Below are 15,353 nucleotides of genomic sequence, written 5' to 3'. Positions count from 1 at the left end.
CTCTTTCTCCGTCACCTCTGATCTCCCCCCTAATCTCATTCAGTGAGTGTGTGCTCAACTATTAAGTGTAACCAGGGTGTGTGTGTGTGTGTGTACCTGGACATGCAGCCCCCAGGCGTTGCTGTACGTTCTCCAGGTGGTGGATGTAGTCTGTCAGAGACCGCTCGGCATCCTGGGTCAGGACACTGGAAGGAGCACACTCAGAGGACAGGACCGGGTTGGAATACACTCTAGGGGGCACAAGAGGGGAGAATAAGAGAGAAGACAAGAGGAAGAAAGAAAAGGAAAGAAATTAAATCTCAAGCTATGTCGTTAAGAGATTTTCCCTCGAATGAATGGATGTTTACATTGGAAGGAGCAGTACCGGTTTTGCAGCCTGAAGGGTGATTTCATTGGTGAAACCACACCCGTACGGGTGGGGCTGCTGTCTCTAGTAGGTGGAGAGGAGTTTTGATTGGCCAGTGGCTGCTGCTGCCTCAAAACCTCAGTCCTGGAAGCTGAGAGTGAAATAGAAAGGTTACAAAAACAGTCCATGTACCTTGCCTGTGTGACGTTGGTAATCCTATCTTCATTGCTCTGGATGTCTCTCACACGCACCTGTGCTGTGTCCGTTGACAGTGACAGTTGTTGTAACTCCTCTCCTGATGACTCTCTGCCACTTCCTGGTCAGGAACTTCAGTCTGGAGGAGAAGGACAGGGAAGGGTTAACATGCATGACACAATGACCCATTGCTCTAACATATAACACCCACCCACACACACGAGCAACACAACACCCAACCCACCGTGAGATGGCGATGAGAGCTCGTACTGCAGCTCTGAAGCGCGAGAGGGGAGAGTGTGTGTGGGCGTGGGGGGGCGAGGGGTGCGCCCCCATCCGAGCGATAAGACAGAGAGTTGCCTGTTCACAGTCCTGAAAGCCCCCCAGCAGCAGCAGGAGGTAGCGCTTCTGGTAGACCAGAGACTTCCTAAAGCTCTCAGCCCGTAGATAGCGCTCATACAGTCGCTGGAATAGAGGGACAGAGACACAAACAGGGTTAAAGGGACATCAAGACAAGGGACTTCACACCAGATGATCCATGGGGACTTTCAACCCAGAGGTCAAGTGTGTGTGTGTGTGTGTGTGTGTGTGTGTGTGTGTGTGTGTGTGTGTGTGTGTGTGTGTGTGTGTGTGTGCACTCGCCCGGGTGGCTCACCTTGCTGTTGCTGAGGTCAGTGCTGGGCCGGTTCTCAGTCTCTGCCTGTCGTAGCTGTCGTTCCAGACAGGACAGGGTGTGTTTCAGGTTAACTGTCTCCTGACTTAGCTCTTTCACGTGGGCCGACAGGTCAGAGTTCTCCCTCAACAACCTCTCCCCCAGCACCGAGGAAGAAGACGAAGACTGCAAGCAGAGAGAAATTGGTTACCATGGTTCTTATCAAACTAATTTATTGTAGTCGCAAATCCTCCGAAATCCCATAAATACACTTAAAACACTGCCAACTAGCTTGTCTCCCCGTGCATCATGTTGCTATGCATGGGCCAAGCTATGATCAGCCATTTCTGGTACCTGGTGGTTGTATAGGGCTGTGCTGGTCTGGTCTGGTCCAGTCGAGGTGTTATTCTTGGGTTGGAGTGGGCTAGAGTTGTACTGGTGTCGGTTGGACAGTCTCTGTGGCCATCTCGCTCTCCTCCCTCTCTAGCTCAGCCAGAGTCTGCTGGAGATGTCTCATCCTCTGCTGGTCCTGCTGCCGCAATAACTCCAATTCACACTGCAGAGAGAGAGAGAGAGAGAGAGAAGAGAAAACAGGAAAGTAAACAAGACAAAGATGGCATACTGAGACACAGTTGTATTACAAGTCAGACAGGCAATGCTAAAATGTTGCATAAAAATCTCACCAGTTTGTTGCTGGTTCTCTCGTGTCGCCTCTCTCTCACCGTCTGCTCCCGTCTCTCTTTCCTCCTCTCCCTCTCCCTCTGTTCCTCCCGCTCCCTCTCCTCGTCATTGACCGATCGAAGCCTCTCCCTCAGCACATTGCGCTCTGCCCCTAAGCGACCAGAACGCTCTCTCTCAGTCTCCAATGCTCGACTAGCCTCCTGCTTCTGCTCCTTGAGTGTCTCCATAGTAACTCGGAGGCGGGCTGCAGCATCCTGATCTCTCTGTGCCTCCTCTCTCCTCTTCCTCTCTACCTCCTCTACTCTCCTCTGGTTCTGCAGAAGTTCCGCCCTCAGTCCATCTGTCACAGTGGCTAGCTCCTCCCCCTGCCTCCTCTCCTGCTCCAGTTGAGACCGGAGCTCCGAGATGAACTTCCTGTCTCGGGACGCGTCCGCTTCTTGTCTGCGTGTGATGTCATCGAGACGCCGGGCGGACCGCTCGCATTCCTCCTCCAGTTCCTTCATGTGGGCGTTGGCTAGGCGGGACTCAGCCTCTTTCAGGAAGTGTCCCAGCCGACTCTTTTCCTGTGACTGGAAAGTGTCGAGTTGCCGGGCGGAACGGGCACACTCCTCCTCCAGCTCCTTATGGGCATCAGCTAGCCGTGTGTCGAGCTGTGATTGGAGAAGGTGGCCGCGGGAGAGTTCTATCTGGAGTTCCTGTCGGAGGTTACTAGAGGTCATCCTCTCCTGGTCCAGCAGACCCCTCAGGGACACGGCCTCTGATCTCTGCTGCTCCTCTTCCTTCTCCCGGAGGTGTGTGAGAGTTCTCTCCTGGTCCAGCTCCTGCTGTAGCTCCTGGACTCTGGTCTCCTCCCTCCTTACAGCCTCCTCACAGTCCTCTATACACAGCCTGGGAGAGGACACACACATCAGTATTTTTATGAATGAATGAATGAATGAATGTATACCTGAGTTTGCGGGTCTCGTTTTGTAGTTCCTGCTGGGTGCTGTGGGAGGAGTTAAGTCGCTCTCTGCTCTCCTCTAGTTCCACCCTCAGCCTGGATAACACCTCCCCTTTAGATGACTCCTCCCCCTGGGAGTGCTGCAGCTGCAAATCCTGCTGCTGCTCCTCATGGAGGAGAGAGGAGGCAGAGCGAGGGAGGGGAGAGCGTTATTTTTTCACTCTTTCAATTAAGCCAAGCTGATACAGCGAAGCTTTTTTTTTTTTTTACAGTATACAGACTGCCTTATGACTGCCTTAGTGGAGATCAATCCAAACACACACCTGTCTCTGTAGCAGTGTTTCCAGCTGACGGAGGAGGTGGATGGAGTCTATCTCAGGGTGGGAGGAGAGAAAGGCCTGCAGCTCAGAGCGAAGCCCTGCCCTCTCACAGTCAAACACACCCCTTACTGCAGCCTGCAGCCCTCTGCTCCAACCAGCATCCACAGAGTTCTCCTGTTAAAACACACAGGAGGGTCAGTATGCACACATGCAGAAGTTAAGCACAGATCTCACACACACACACACACACTCACCGGTCTTTGTGCCATCCGACAGAGCAGTTCTCTCAGAGCGATGACAGTTTCCTGTAACGCCCTCTTCTCCTGCTCCCAACACATTGGAGGAGCTTTAGAGTCTAACTGACAGATCGTCTGGTCCAATGAGAGGTGGTTAGAGGGGGCGTTACGCTGGGAGAGGGCGAGAACCCTGCAGCTCTCCTGGTACACTCTCTTCAATAGACCCTGGAAACACACACACATAGTTTGGTATAGGGTTCATTTGAAACATTTAAGGCATATGTGTGTGTGTGTGTGTTCATACTTGTAGTTCAGGAGACAACAGTTCGTCGTTGGAGCTCATACTCCCGCCGGCGCTGCCTGTGTGCGTGTTGGTTGCGGGGTTCATGCCTCGACAGCGCAGGTACTCCAAGAACTGTGCGTCCAGCCTCTCCGTCTGCTCCAACTCTACCTTGAGTCTTACACCGAGCTCTGAACTGACATCTACACGACCGAGAGAAAGACACAGACAGAGACAGATTTTAGACACATGAACACAGACAGACAGGACCAACAAAATGACAGACAAACAAACTTACTGCTGCCATATCCATCACTGGCCCACTCCGTTGCAGACAGAGAAGAGGCGGAGCCAAGAGATGAGGGAGGGGCCGTCAGGTCCAGGGCTTCCAGCTCATGCACCTGACAGGTGAGAGAGGTTTAATGTGTGTGCGTGTTTGTGTGGTGTGTGTGGACACATTACCCAACAATTTTTCCACCCACCTTGTCAGCGTCCATTGAGTCCAACATGGAGAGGTTGTCCGAGGCAGAGATGGACCCAGGGGAGTGGGTGCTGTGTGTGCCCAGCTCTGGGCTGATTGTCCCTGGGCAGGACTGGTCTTTCCTTCCCCGGGGGGAGGTTTTAGCCTGGAGCCCCAGGCCTGTGCTGTTTAAAGCACTGAGGTCAGACAGTCTAGAACCGTGGAGAACAGAGGGGTGGAACCTGTCCTCTCTGGTTCTCTCCTCAGAACAGTCCAGTCGACGGAGAACCTCAGGAGAACTCAGGGACTCGTTGGGAGACACACCGTCCTGGAATCCTCTGGGCGTGACGTCTGGAGGAGGAAGATGATCACGGTCATCCAACAGCTCTGCACTCAGAGAAACACCATCGTCTGTGTAGCAGCTTGAATGTGTACTCACCCTTCAATGAGTGCGTCTGTCTGCTGTGCGGGTTGCAGGTCTGTCTGAGCTGCAGCAGTTCTCTTTGCTGATAGGCCAGCTCCTCTTCCTGCACGGCCAGGTCTTCCTGTAGGCCCCGGAGCTCCGCTTTCAGATGCTGGTTATTGGTTTCCAGGTTAACCAGGGCCCGGTCCTTGGTCTGATTGACAGGTGAATGAAATAAGAGAAAACAGTGTTATGTTCAAAATACATTTTTTGACATGTTCAGTTTAAATGCACACACACACACAGTACCTGTCCCTCCTCCAGTAGTTTCTCAGCTCTCTCTGTGCTGGAGCAAAGACCCTCCTTCACAGCTGCTAACTCTGCCTCCAGGGCTTGATGCTCTGCCCCTAGTCTCTGTAGCTCCTCCTCCCTCTGTCTCAGGGCAGCGTCAGCCTTCGCCAGAGTTTCCTCAGCACATGTCTAAGAGAAGAGCCTTCATCATCAGTCTGATTAATATCAACAGCACCATCAAATATGTAATCCGTCTTCATTGCACAAAAGCTTTCTTGCAACCCATTATCCTGGGCTTTGATTCATTCAAGAACAGCACTAAAAACCTTGAAGACAACAAGAAACATATGCAAAACGCACACCAACACCAACACAAATCCCTTACCCTTCCTACCCACAATGTGCAGAAAATGCTGTGCGACTAACCCTACTCAACACCATTATTTTCCCCAAACACAAATCTATAGCAAACTGCTCACCAAAAGTGTTTAAAATAAAATAGTGATTGGCAAGTCACATTCCAGAACACATGGCGAGAAACCTATACTCCATTCTCAGAAAGAAAGTAAATAAATGCCAGTGTGAAAGAACTTCACAACACGGAACTGTTTTCTGACCACTCCTGGCTTCCTCTTTCTGATGAGGTCACTTCCTGTATGAGTAGCACTCTTCTGTTGGGTGCCAACACATCAACATCTCCTAGTTTCTCTCTCTTATGCCTACTCTTAGTCTCTTCCCCTCTATAAATATACCATTTAGCTGATGATTTTTCTCCAAAGAGTCAATCTCTCGTTCACTCTCTCCCTCTAACCATAGCCAGCTGGGTTAGAGGGAGCAGAGCTGACACAGCAAAATACCTAAATAGTGAAAGCTACTTAGTGTTGCAAGTTAGGCTTAAAGAGGCTAAATGGAATGGATTACTCAAGTTTGAATGAAAACATCAGGCAGGCTTTCAAAGACGACAACTTATCCGTTCTGCGTCAACCTTTACCTACCAACTAATTCTACAAATAACTAATAATACTAAATATAACACCGCTCCTACTTGGCTAGAAAGAAATGTGTTTAAACTGATGCCACATGTTGAGTCAATCTAATTGGATCGACGCTGCCGCCACTTACCAGCACTTCCTTCTGAGCCTCCTCCTGGTTGGCTCGCCTCTCCTCTAGTTGACGGCTGACTTCCTGGAGGCTCTGAGAGGTCACTTCCTGCTGGAGGCGTTCTATTTCCTCTTGGAGTCTGCACTCCTTCTTCCGCAGGGCCTCGCGTTCTGACAAAAGTTCTGCCTTCGCTGTCTCGACAGCCACCAAGGTCTGTAGCAGGCCTTCAGTCTCTTTCTCCCGCTCTTCAACCCTTGATTTTAGCTCCAGGACCAGGGAGTCTAGCCGAGTTTTCTCCCCTCGCAGGGAGTTCATCTCCTGGGCAAGAGCCTGCCAGTGACCGCTCTCCTCCACAGCTGCATCCCTCTCCTCCTCCAGCCCTTCTTTCCTGGCTCTCACCTCTTCAAGCTCAGCCTCTTTTAGATGGAGTTCTCTCTTTACCTCTTCCCCGCTCTCCCTCTCTTCCCTGAGCCTCTTCCCCATCTCCTCCCCCTGTCCTCTGTACTCTTCCTCCTGAGAGAGCAGCAGTCTCTCCATCGCCTCCTTCTCTCCCACCAGCTGCCCCTGCATGGCCTCCACACGAGAACGAGAAGATGAGGAGTGGAGGAGACGCATCTCCTGCTTAAGACTGTCGCCCTCTCCTCCTCCTCTCTCTGGTTGGGGGTAGTTGGCAGGTTCCGGGCTGGGGGCAGATGAAGGGTTAACACTGTCGCCCTCTTGTGATAGGTCGCTGACCTCGTGGTAGGCAGGGCCAAGGGTGTTTAGCTCCGCCTGTAGTGTGCTGATGACCTCGTGAAACCGCTCCTCCTCTTCCTGCTTGTCCTGACGCACCCTGATGATGTCACAGCGGAGGTGCTCCACCTGGGAGCGGAGGTCTTCAAGTTCTGTCTGGAAGGCCTGTAGAGAGACCGGGAGAATGGCTTCCAGTTCAGGCAAAAATAATGACAGTTCCATTGTGTGTGTGTAGTGTGTACTACATAGAGGTCACAGTAGTTTGAATTCTGAGAGATTACGTCATTATATAACAGGGCTGAATTATGGAGGTCTGTGTGTGTGGGTGGGAGGGTGTGTGTACCGTGATGTCCCTGGCTGTCTCCAGCTCCAGTTCTAGCTTGTGTATCTCCTGGGTCAGGTGGTCTATCTCCTCATTCTTCTCCTCTAACAGAGCAGATGGGAGACTCTCCTCTCCAATCTCTCTCTCCTCCAGGCGAAAGGTAAGGGCTGAAACTGTCTCCTAAACAGAGAAAGACACAGGGAGGAGATTTAGAACACAGTAGGACAATCATTCTTGGCATTAGAGAGGACTAACAAGTACTAGCATGACTGAAAACTGTAGCAGACCCACTTTGAGAGAAGCGACTTGGTCGTGAAGCTGGGTGATGGTATCCGTGTTCTGATTGGTCAGGAGCTCCAGCTGGAGACTGAGGTGTTTTAACTCCGCCTCTTTTATGGTCAGGTCTCTCTGAGTCTCCTCCATTTGACCAACCAACACACACACCTAGAACACACACACGTTAACAAATTAATGCAACCAAGCAAACTAATCTTCTCTGGCCAAAGATCTCCATACACTAGCCAGCAGGTAGCAGTTAAGCTCTGTTAGACCTTTTACTAAAGCAGGTGTTGAGGTTGGAAACACACACCTGTTGCTCCTTGTTCTGCAGGTCTTGCTGTGCGGTGTCCAACGCGTCTCGGAGAAGCTGGATGGGGTTGGGGGTGCTAGCATTGTTGTCACGGTAACGGGTCTCGTCCAGTTTCGACTGCAGCGCTGAAATCTGGAGACGATTTGACAACTGCTGCTGCTGCAATGACTCCTTATCCTGGAGGGAGAGAGAGTCATTTAGTGTGTGTGAGAGAGAGTGAGAGTGAGAGAGTGATAGTGTTTACCTGTGTGAGCTCCTCTTCCCTCTGCCGAGTTCTGCGCAGCTCCTGCTCCAGTTGACCGACAGCTCTGCTGCTCTCGGAGCTGCTTAGCAACGCCTGTTCCAGCTCCCTAATTCGTCCAGCCAGCTTGTCAATCTCCTCATTGCGCTCAGCAACCTCGAGCTGGACCTGTTGATTGGCTGCCAGCAGGGAGGTGTGGTCTTCTGTCTTGTCCCTGATGAGTGCTTGAAGGCTCTCCACCTGAGAAAGAAACACAGGGGGGGTAATGTCGGTTGTCAGGGCGCCAGTTGCCAGGGGTCATATGGAGTTTCCCATGTTAAGCTGTACGCCGGGTTTACTAAAGCCATTCCGGGTCTGCAGCCACTACAACTACTGAAGCCATGAGACAGAGCAGCAACACACCGCACAGAGGGATGAAAGGGAAGGGAGGATGAGATGGAGCTCCCTGCCTGTGCCATTAAACCCCTTCAACTCATCCAGAACGCCGCAGCCCGTCTGGTGTTCAACCTTCCCAAGTTCTCTCACGTCACCCCGCTCCTCCGTTCTCTCCACTGGCTTCCAGTTGAAGCTCGCATCCGCTACAAGACCATGGTGCTTGCCTACGGAGCTGTGAGGGGAACGGCACCTCAGTACCTCCAGGCTCTGATCAGGCCCTACACCCAAACAAGGGCACTGCGTTCATCCACCTCTGGCCTGCTCGCCTCCCTACCACTGAGGAAGTACAGCTCCCGCTCAGCCCAGTCAAAACTGTTCGCTGCCCTGGCCCCCCAATGGTGGAACAAACTCCCTCACGACGCCAGGACAGCGGAGTCAATCACCACCTTCCGGAGACACCTGAAACCCCACCTCTTTAAGGAATACCTAGGATAGGATAAGTAATCCCTCTCACCCCCCTTTAAGATTTAGATGCACTATTGTAAAGTGACTGTTCCACTGGATGTCATAAGGTGAATGCACCAATTTGTAAGTCGCTCTGGATAAGAGCGTCTGCTAAATGACTTAAATGTAAATGTAATGGAGAAAAGGAGAGAGACGAGGCGGCGCTCTAACGGCAGATGTATCTTCAATGATTATGTATCAGTTATTCACGCATGTGTGATCACAACACACACACACACACACACACACACACACACACACACACACACACACACACACACACACACACACACACACACACACACACACACACACACGGTGGGGGCAGAGTAGCATGTAGCGTTAGGAGTCACTGGTGAGATTCCATACCTGCAGAACCAAGTCCTCAATCTAGAGCATTCCGTGAAATAAAACAAAACAAACCGTCAGCAACAGGTCCATTCAGGAGCAGGACCTCAAACATTAGAAACAGTCAATATCTATAATGACTCAACACTGCAGTATTAAAGACTTAACACACACCAATACACTAAGGTAAGGATGTGTGTGTGTGTGTGTGTGTACATCTTACCCGCTGGCCCTTGCTGGCCCCGACAGTGTGTCTGGCTGGCTGTCTGAGCTGAGCCTCCAGACTTCTGATCTCCTGCTGGAACTCATCCCTCTCATGCTCCCGCTCCACTGCCTGCTCCTGGAGACACACAGAGATAAACTTGAGTGTGTGCAAGTGTGTTACACATCCATACATTTCCCCACAGCGTGACACTTACGTCTATAAACTGTCTGTTGTGTTTGAGCTGTTTCTCGAGGGCCTGGACGCGCTGCTGGAGGTCCTCTGATTGAGCCCTGTGCTGCTGCTCCGCCGTCAGGCCCTGGTTCTCCTGTTCCTCTAGCTCGGTCTCCAGAGCCCTGAGGCGCAGAGACAGTGAGCTGCAGTCTTTCGCCGCCTGCCGCTGCACACACAGCCTCTCCTGGGCCAGACGATCTGCCTCAACGAGGAGGCCTTTAGACACACACAACACGGGTGGTTAGGAACACACACACACACACAATCCTTCCAAACATGCACTTTTTATAGATAAGGGTAAGTATAGAATTGGTCAGGAAACAACATTTTTTTATTTTAAAAAACTTGGCCACAAGTCATAGCAAACAAATACAACCACACAAATAAACATTCTGCATTAATCGACTCACACACACTAATCCCCATGCCATGGACTCTGTATAAGAAATGAGACGGGGCAGTTTTTAAAACGCACAAACACAGACACACACAGGAAACTGAGCGACAAACCCGTGTCCCCCTCTATGCTCTGACAGGACCCTACAGGAAGAACATACAACTAACAGGACTTCACGTGTACACAAAACATATGCAACATAATCAATCCCAGTTCAGCTTAAACCACAATTTCTCTCATCTATCCCCTTCCTCACCCTTTTCTCTCTCTCCCAGTCCGGCGGTGAGATGGACCTTCTGGCGCTGGAGGAGACTGTGCTCCTCGCTTAGCTCCTGCAACTGCACCCGGAGGTCCTCTAGCTCAGAGGTGAGGCCTTCCTTCTGATGCAGCTGCACCCTGAGGCCCTCCAGCTCCACCGTGAGGCCATCCATCTGGTGCAGCTGCGCCCGGAGGCCCTCCAGCTCATCAACAAGCCGTTCTTCCTGAGCCTCCTTTTGTTCTAGAGATTCTTCCAGAATTGCCTTCTCAGCCACATAGCCCCCCAACAGACCTACACACACAAAAACAGTATACACACACAGATACATGAATGCACACACAATATCACACTGTTTTTACAAACCAAGATTCTAAAAACACATCGGAGAGACACACAGTATCTCTACAGACCTTCGGCCTTGTGGAGCTCCAGCTGGAGTTTGCTCTTGAGTCCCGCTTCCTGGTCCAGCTGATCCAACACGAGCTGGTGTTGGAGCAGCATCTGGGAGGAGTCTGAACGGCCCTGGGAAAATCTCTCCTCCAGAGACAGATGGACAGAACAAGACTCCTCCAACTAGAGACACCAAAAAAAAGCGAGAGAGACAGAGAGGAACACAAAGATCAGTGGCTGAGCTTCATGCAAATTCAATGCATAGAATGTTGTGTTGACCCCCCACTAACCTCAAGCGTTCACTGCATGCCAACAAGCTAGTGTGTGTGTGTGTGTGTGTGTGTGTGTGTGTGTGTGTGTGTGTGTGTGTGTGTGTTACCTGTGTGCTAGCGCGTGTGAGGAGCTCCAGGAGTGTGTCCACAGAGTGGCGTAGTTGGCTGCAGGCTCCCAGGGCTGCTTCCTCTCCCAGGGCGACTTCCTCCCCTCCAGAGTTTGTTTGGGACTCTGCCAGTAGAAGGCTCTCACACACACGCTGAGAGAGATCTAGAGCGCCTGTCGACATGTCTGCTACAGGAAGAGGAGACAGGTCAGGTATTACACACACAGTTATCAGACCTTTCTTCCCAAGGTTGTCCCTGTTCACTCCCTGTCATTAATGTATCAAGGAAATGGGTCCAGTTGTTAGATTCCACCCACCTGCCTCTTGATTAGTTGTTTCCTCTCCTGGCCTATCACCCTGATCATGACCTCTGACCCCGACACAGGCTTTGACCCGGCAGCCAATTAGCTCCTCCATTGCCATGGTGCTTAGAACCACCTCAATCAGAACCTTCCTCAGCCTCTCATTGGCTGACTGGAGAGTGTGCCTAGAGGTCAGAGGTCAAAGTGAGACGAGACCAACAAAATCACGGCATTTGTTTTTTAAACTCGAAAGCTCGAATTAATGAAGCATACACACTCTAGCTGATCATTGTCAGGCCTACATTCATCCAGACAGCCTCACCTCTCCTCCTTGGCAGTGTGTAGGTCCTCAGTAAGCATGTTGAGGAGGTTGCCTCCCTCCTGACTCTCTCGTTCTCGCCGTTGGAGGAGTGTATCCAGGGTCTCCATCTCTGACCTCTTCCCCTCCAACTCCCCCTGTAGATTACACACCTCCGCTCGCAGCTGGAGAGAGAGAGAGAGAGAGTCATAGCACAGCAGTACCAAAACAAAAGACAGACAGAGACACAGACAGACACACACCTCTGTGTGCAGCTGAGAGCCAGAGAGAAAAGAAACCAGAGACAGGAAACCAGTCATCACAAGACGTGATCCAAGAATTGTCCTCCCAGTCATAGATACCACAGTAGCATTGAACATCACACTCCCTTTACATAACAGAACCAAAAGTCTTGTAATGTCCAACCAGAGAAAGAGAGATGGACAGTCTCCATTTTCAGTCAGCATTAGTTTGAGATTTGCCTATTTAGCCTTGCAGGAAGCACTCTCACACACAAACGTAGAGCTACACAAACAATGGTGTAATCCTGTGTGCCTGGCAGGCAGCAGCTCTGCTTCAACACAAACATTTAGTGAGAGTGAGTTGAAATCTGAACTCCCATTTCTTCCCTCTCCCCCTGTCCCTCTGAATCCCTTTACCTCTCCTTCCCAAAGCTTTTACTTGGCTCCTCTCTCCATCTCCTCCCAGTCTCGCTTGTTCTCTTACAATTTCTTCCCCCTCTTTCTCCCTCCGTCTAACAACCAATACTAGTTGCCTTAGCAACAGTCCCCCCCATATCACTAAGGGGGGAGGTAGTTGTTGGAGCACAAATACCCCACACTACCTGATCCATGGAAACAGACACCATTGAAACAAATACATCCACACCCCTGGTGCTAAAATAGCATTGGAATAGAATAGATAGTCTCTGTGAATAAAGTTGGATAGTAAGCAGAACTGTCGGCCATGGTTAGCTTGGGAACTCTGCCGTGATGAACACACTGGGAGGAATAGATGAATGAAAATCATTTTTGAATAAACAAATGTGCATGTAACTGAAATGCCATTATGCATGGAGAGATTAGAGATTTACATCCAGACTGCAGAGTGTGTGCACGCCAGAGAGCAGAGTGTGTGCACGCCAGAGAGCAGAGTGTGTGCACGCCAGAGAGCAGAGTGTGTGCACGCCAGAGAGCAGAGTGTGTGCACGCCAGAGAGCAGAGTGTGTGCACGCCAGAGAGCAGAGTGTGTGCACGCCAGAGAGCAGAGTGTGTGCACGCCAGAGAGCAGAGTGTGTGCACTCCAGAGAGCAGAGTGTGTGCACGCCAGAGAGCAGAGTGTGTGCACGCCAGACAGCAGACACAGGATTAGTATTGAGATTAATGAGGAAGATAATCCCTTTAGAAGAGCCACAGGTCTGTGAGAGTGTGGTTCTAGACATTAAGAGTGATAAAAAACATCCTCTTTTTTATTCTCCTCCTGCAAGTCTCCCACCACAATCATCCTCTTCCCTCTGTGTCCTCTACTCTTATATATCACCCATCTCCTCTCTCATTTTCCTGTTTTCTCTCCCCTCTTTCTCCCTTTGTGCCCCCCTCCCTCAGTCTGGTGATAGTTGGGCTTGTCCGGTCTTGCCCACAGAATTAATTTCATAATAACAGTGTGTGGTGTGTGTTTCAGAGTATGTGAGTGGAGGTTGAGCGATTGGAAATCCCACTCTTCGCTCATGCTGGAGCACCATGTCCTTTCCCACCGCACACACCATGTCCTTTCCCACCGCACACACCATGTCCTTTCCCACCGCACACACCATGTCCTTTCCCACCGCACACACCATGTCCTTTCCTACTGCATTTGCTCCCTTCATTAAAATCCCAATTTAACCAACACCCATCTATTTTTGTGACTACCGGGACCTACCATTTGGTTTTGAATTATTGAAACCAAACCATATGATTTGAATGAAAAGTATTAAAATAAACATGAAGGTGATTTAAGAAGTGCTCATAATTTCAAATAGACTTTATGTCATATTAAACAGTATATAAACACTCTAAATACGCCAGGAGACCGACAGGGAGTCTAAAAAGGAACGGAAATGAATTATGTAGGCTATATTATTTCTATTATTTCAAGGCTATAGCCTACAAAGAAATACATTGTGAAGCATTTTCTAGAGTCGACACAATAAGCTGGTAGGGACATAAAGCGTATTCAATCATTATAATCTAGAAAATGTGCATGTAGGCTGTGACTTACATAGAATTAAATACAAATAAAATAATGACTTATTAGAGCCTTCATTTTTAGAAGCCTGAGTTTGGCCAGTCTGTGGCTTCAGGCTCATACGATGGTGTCTGGAGAGCAGGCCAGCAGCAGAGAATATCCTCTCCACACTTACAGGGCCACCGGGGATGCAGAGTTGTTTTTACCATCATACTTTCTCAGATTCTACAATGACTCTTCAGTTGTGGACACCACCGTTGGATCACCGCACTCCCCTCTTATTGCTCCTCATCTTTGGAAGTCAACTTGATTTTGCACCTGTGTGTTTCATTAGTTTGTTTCTGAAAATATTCAGCAAACAGACAGTAGCTAAAGCAAGGGGCTATAGCTGCACACGAGTAGACGACAAGTGCATGCTGGGCCGGGCACGCCCTGAGCTCGTGGTGCTACTGGAGTGAAGTTGGAGCGGGCGAGAAGGCCGACGCTCCAGCCGTTGGGAATCTCGCTCGGCGCTCCAGTCATATTGGACACGCTCAAATACTCTGGTGTGTGTGGTGTGGGTTACCTGTGACACCACAGTGTCCAGCTGTAGCAGTTGTGCAGTGAGCTGGCTCATCTTGTCGGCGTAGCTCGGTTCCTTCTGCTCGTGTTCAGCACCGAAGCTCTGCCTCTGTTCTGATAGCTCCGCCTCCTTCTGCTCCTCAAACTCCGCCTTCAGAGGAAAGAGATGCAGGTAATGCTGTCCAAACCGCCAGAGAGCACTTCTGTTCTAAGAACTTGTTCTAAAACTCACACCAAGGTTATTGGGTAACAGCTCTCCCCTTTCCAACGTTTCATGTTAAAACTACAACCAAAAACTCCCAAGCTGATTCAGACAGACTGACTAACTAACAGACTGCTAGCTCTCGCTCAGCTCAAATGCATCATTTTTTTTATATATATATTTTTTAAGTGTACAAAATAAAACCTTCTGCATCAGAGGATGAAAAGCTCAAATCCATCCCATTTAGCCACTGTTCACGTGGCAGTAACACACACCCACAGAAATATAGACACACACGGATACCACCGATACGAAAAACACACACCGTCCTGTATGAAGAAAGGATTATGATGGTTGTGTAAATCTCATGGGACACTGGCCAGGCATGGGCTAACCCTAGTCTTGCTGGGGTGTACACACATATATGCGCGCACACACAGAAAGAGACAGACCTCCAAAATCTAGCCCCATTATATAATGTAATCTGTCAGAATTCAGTTTCTCTCAGTGATCTACACGTGGAACACAATGGCAGACGACTGTGACATCAAGACAGGGAAAGATGATAACTAGTCAGATGCACAACTGAATGGCGACAGTCGGGGCGGCAGGGTAGCCTAGTGGTTAGAGCGTTGGACAAGTAACCGGAAGGTTGCAAGTTCAAATCCCCGAGCTGACAAGGTACAAATCTGTCATTCTGCCCCTGAACAGGCAGTTAACCCACTGCTCCTAGGCAGTCATTGAAAATAAGAATTTGTTCTTAACTGACTTGCCTCGTTAAATAAAGGTTAAAAAAATTAATTAAAAAATGCATTCAAGCCAAATGCATCCTAAAAGACACCCACCATTGTTACATATGTTCCTGTATAGTTCATTGCAATGTTTAA

General features: G+C 50.0%; 1 protein-coding gene across 1 annotated transcript in view; it reads right to left on the bottom strand.

Annotated features, from left to right (window-relative positions):
• LOC124010701 (pericentrin-like) overlaps positions 1–15,353 on the bottom strand; it is a 43,759-nt gene that overhangs the window by 1,053 nt on the left and 27,353 nt on the right. The window contains 28 exon segments of the mRNA XM_046323350.1: positions 97–230; positions 365–497; positions 598–680; positions 786–1,006; positions 1,197–1,379; positions 1,630–1,749; positions 1,877–2,762; positions 2,821–2,981; positions 3,138–3,308; positions 3,389–3,595; positions 3,675–3,853; positions 3,949–4,051; positions 4,133–4,461; positions 4,550–4,727; positions 4,823–4,993; positions 5,927–6,802; positions 6,981–7,139; positions 7,251–7,403; positions 7,549–7,725; positions 7,793–8,029; positions 9,240–9,356; positions 9,436–9,668; positions 10,106–10,399; positions 10,519–10,681; positions 10,878–11,065; positions 11,195–11,364; positions 11,502–11,662; positions 14,269–14,415. Coding sequence (XP_046179306.1) covers positions 97–230; positions 365–497; positions 598–680; positions 786–1,006; positions 1,197–1,379; positions 1,630–1,749; positions 1,877–2,762; positions 2,821–2,981; positions 3,138–3,308; positions 3,389–3,595; positions 3,675–3,853; positions 3,949–4,051; positions 4,133–4,461; positions 4,550–4,727; positions 4,823–4,993; positions 5,927–6,802; positions 6,981–7,139; positions 7,251–7,403; positions 7,549–7,725; positions 7,793–8,029; positions 9,240–9,356; positions 9,436–9,668; positions 10,106–10,399; positions 10,519–10,681; positions 10,878–11,065; positions 11,195–11,364; positions 11,502–11,662; positions 14,269–14,415 — 6,334 coding nt within the window.

The sequence above is a fragment of the Oncorhynchus gorbuscha genome, linkage group LG23 (genome assembly GCF_021184085.1).
Source record: "Oncorhynchus gorbuscha isolate QuinsamMale2020 ecotype Even-year linkage group LG23, OgorEven_v1.0, whole genome shotgun sequence".
Taxonomy (NCBI): domain Eukaryota; kingdom Metazoa; phylum Chordata; class Actinopteri; order Salmoniformes; family Salmonidae; genus Oncorhynchus; species Oncorhynchus gorbuscha.
This window is presented reverse-complemented; position numbering and strand designations above follow the sequence as displayed.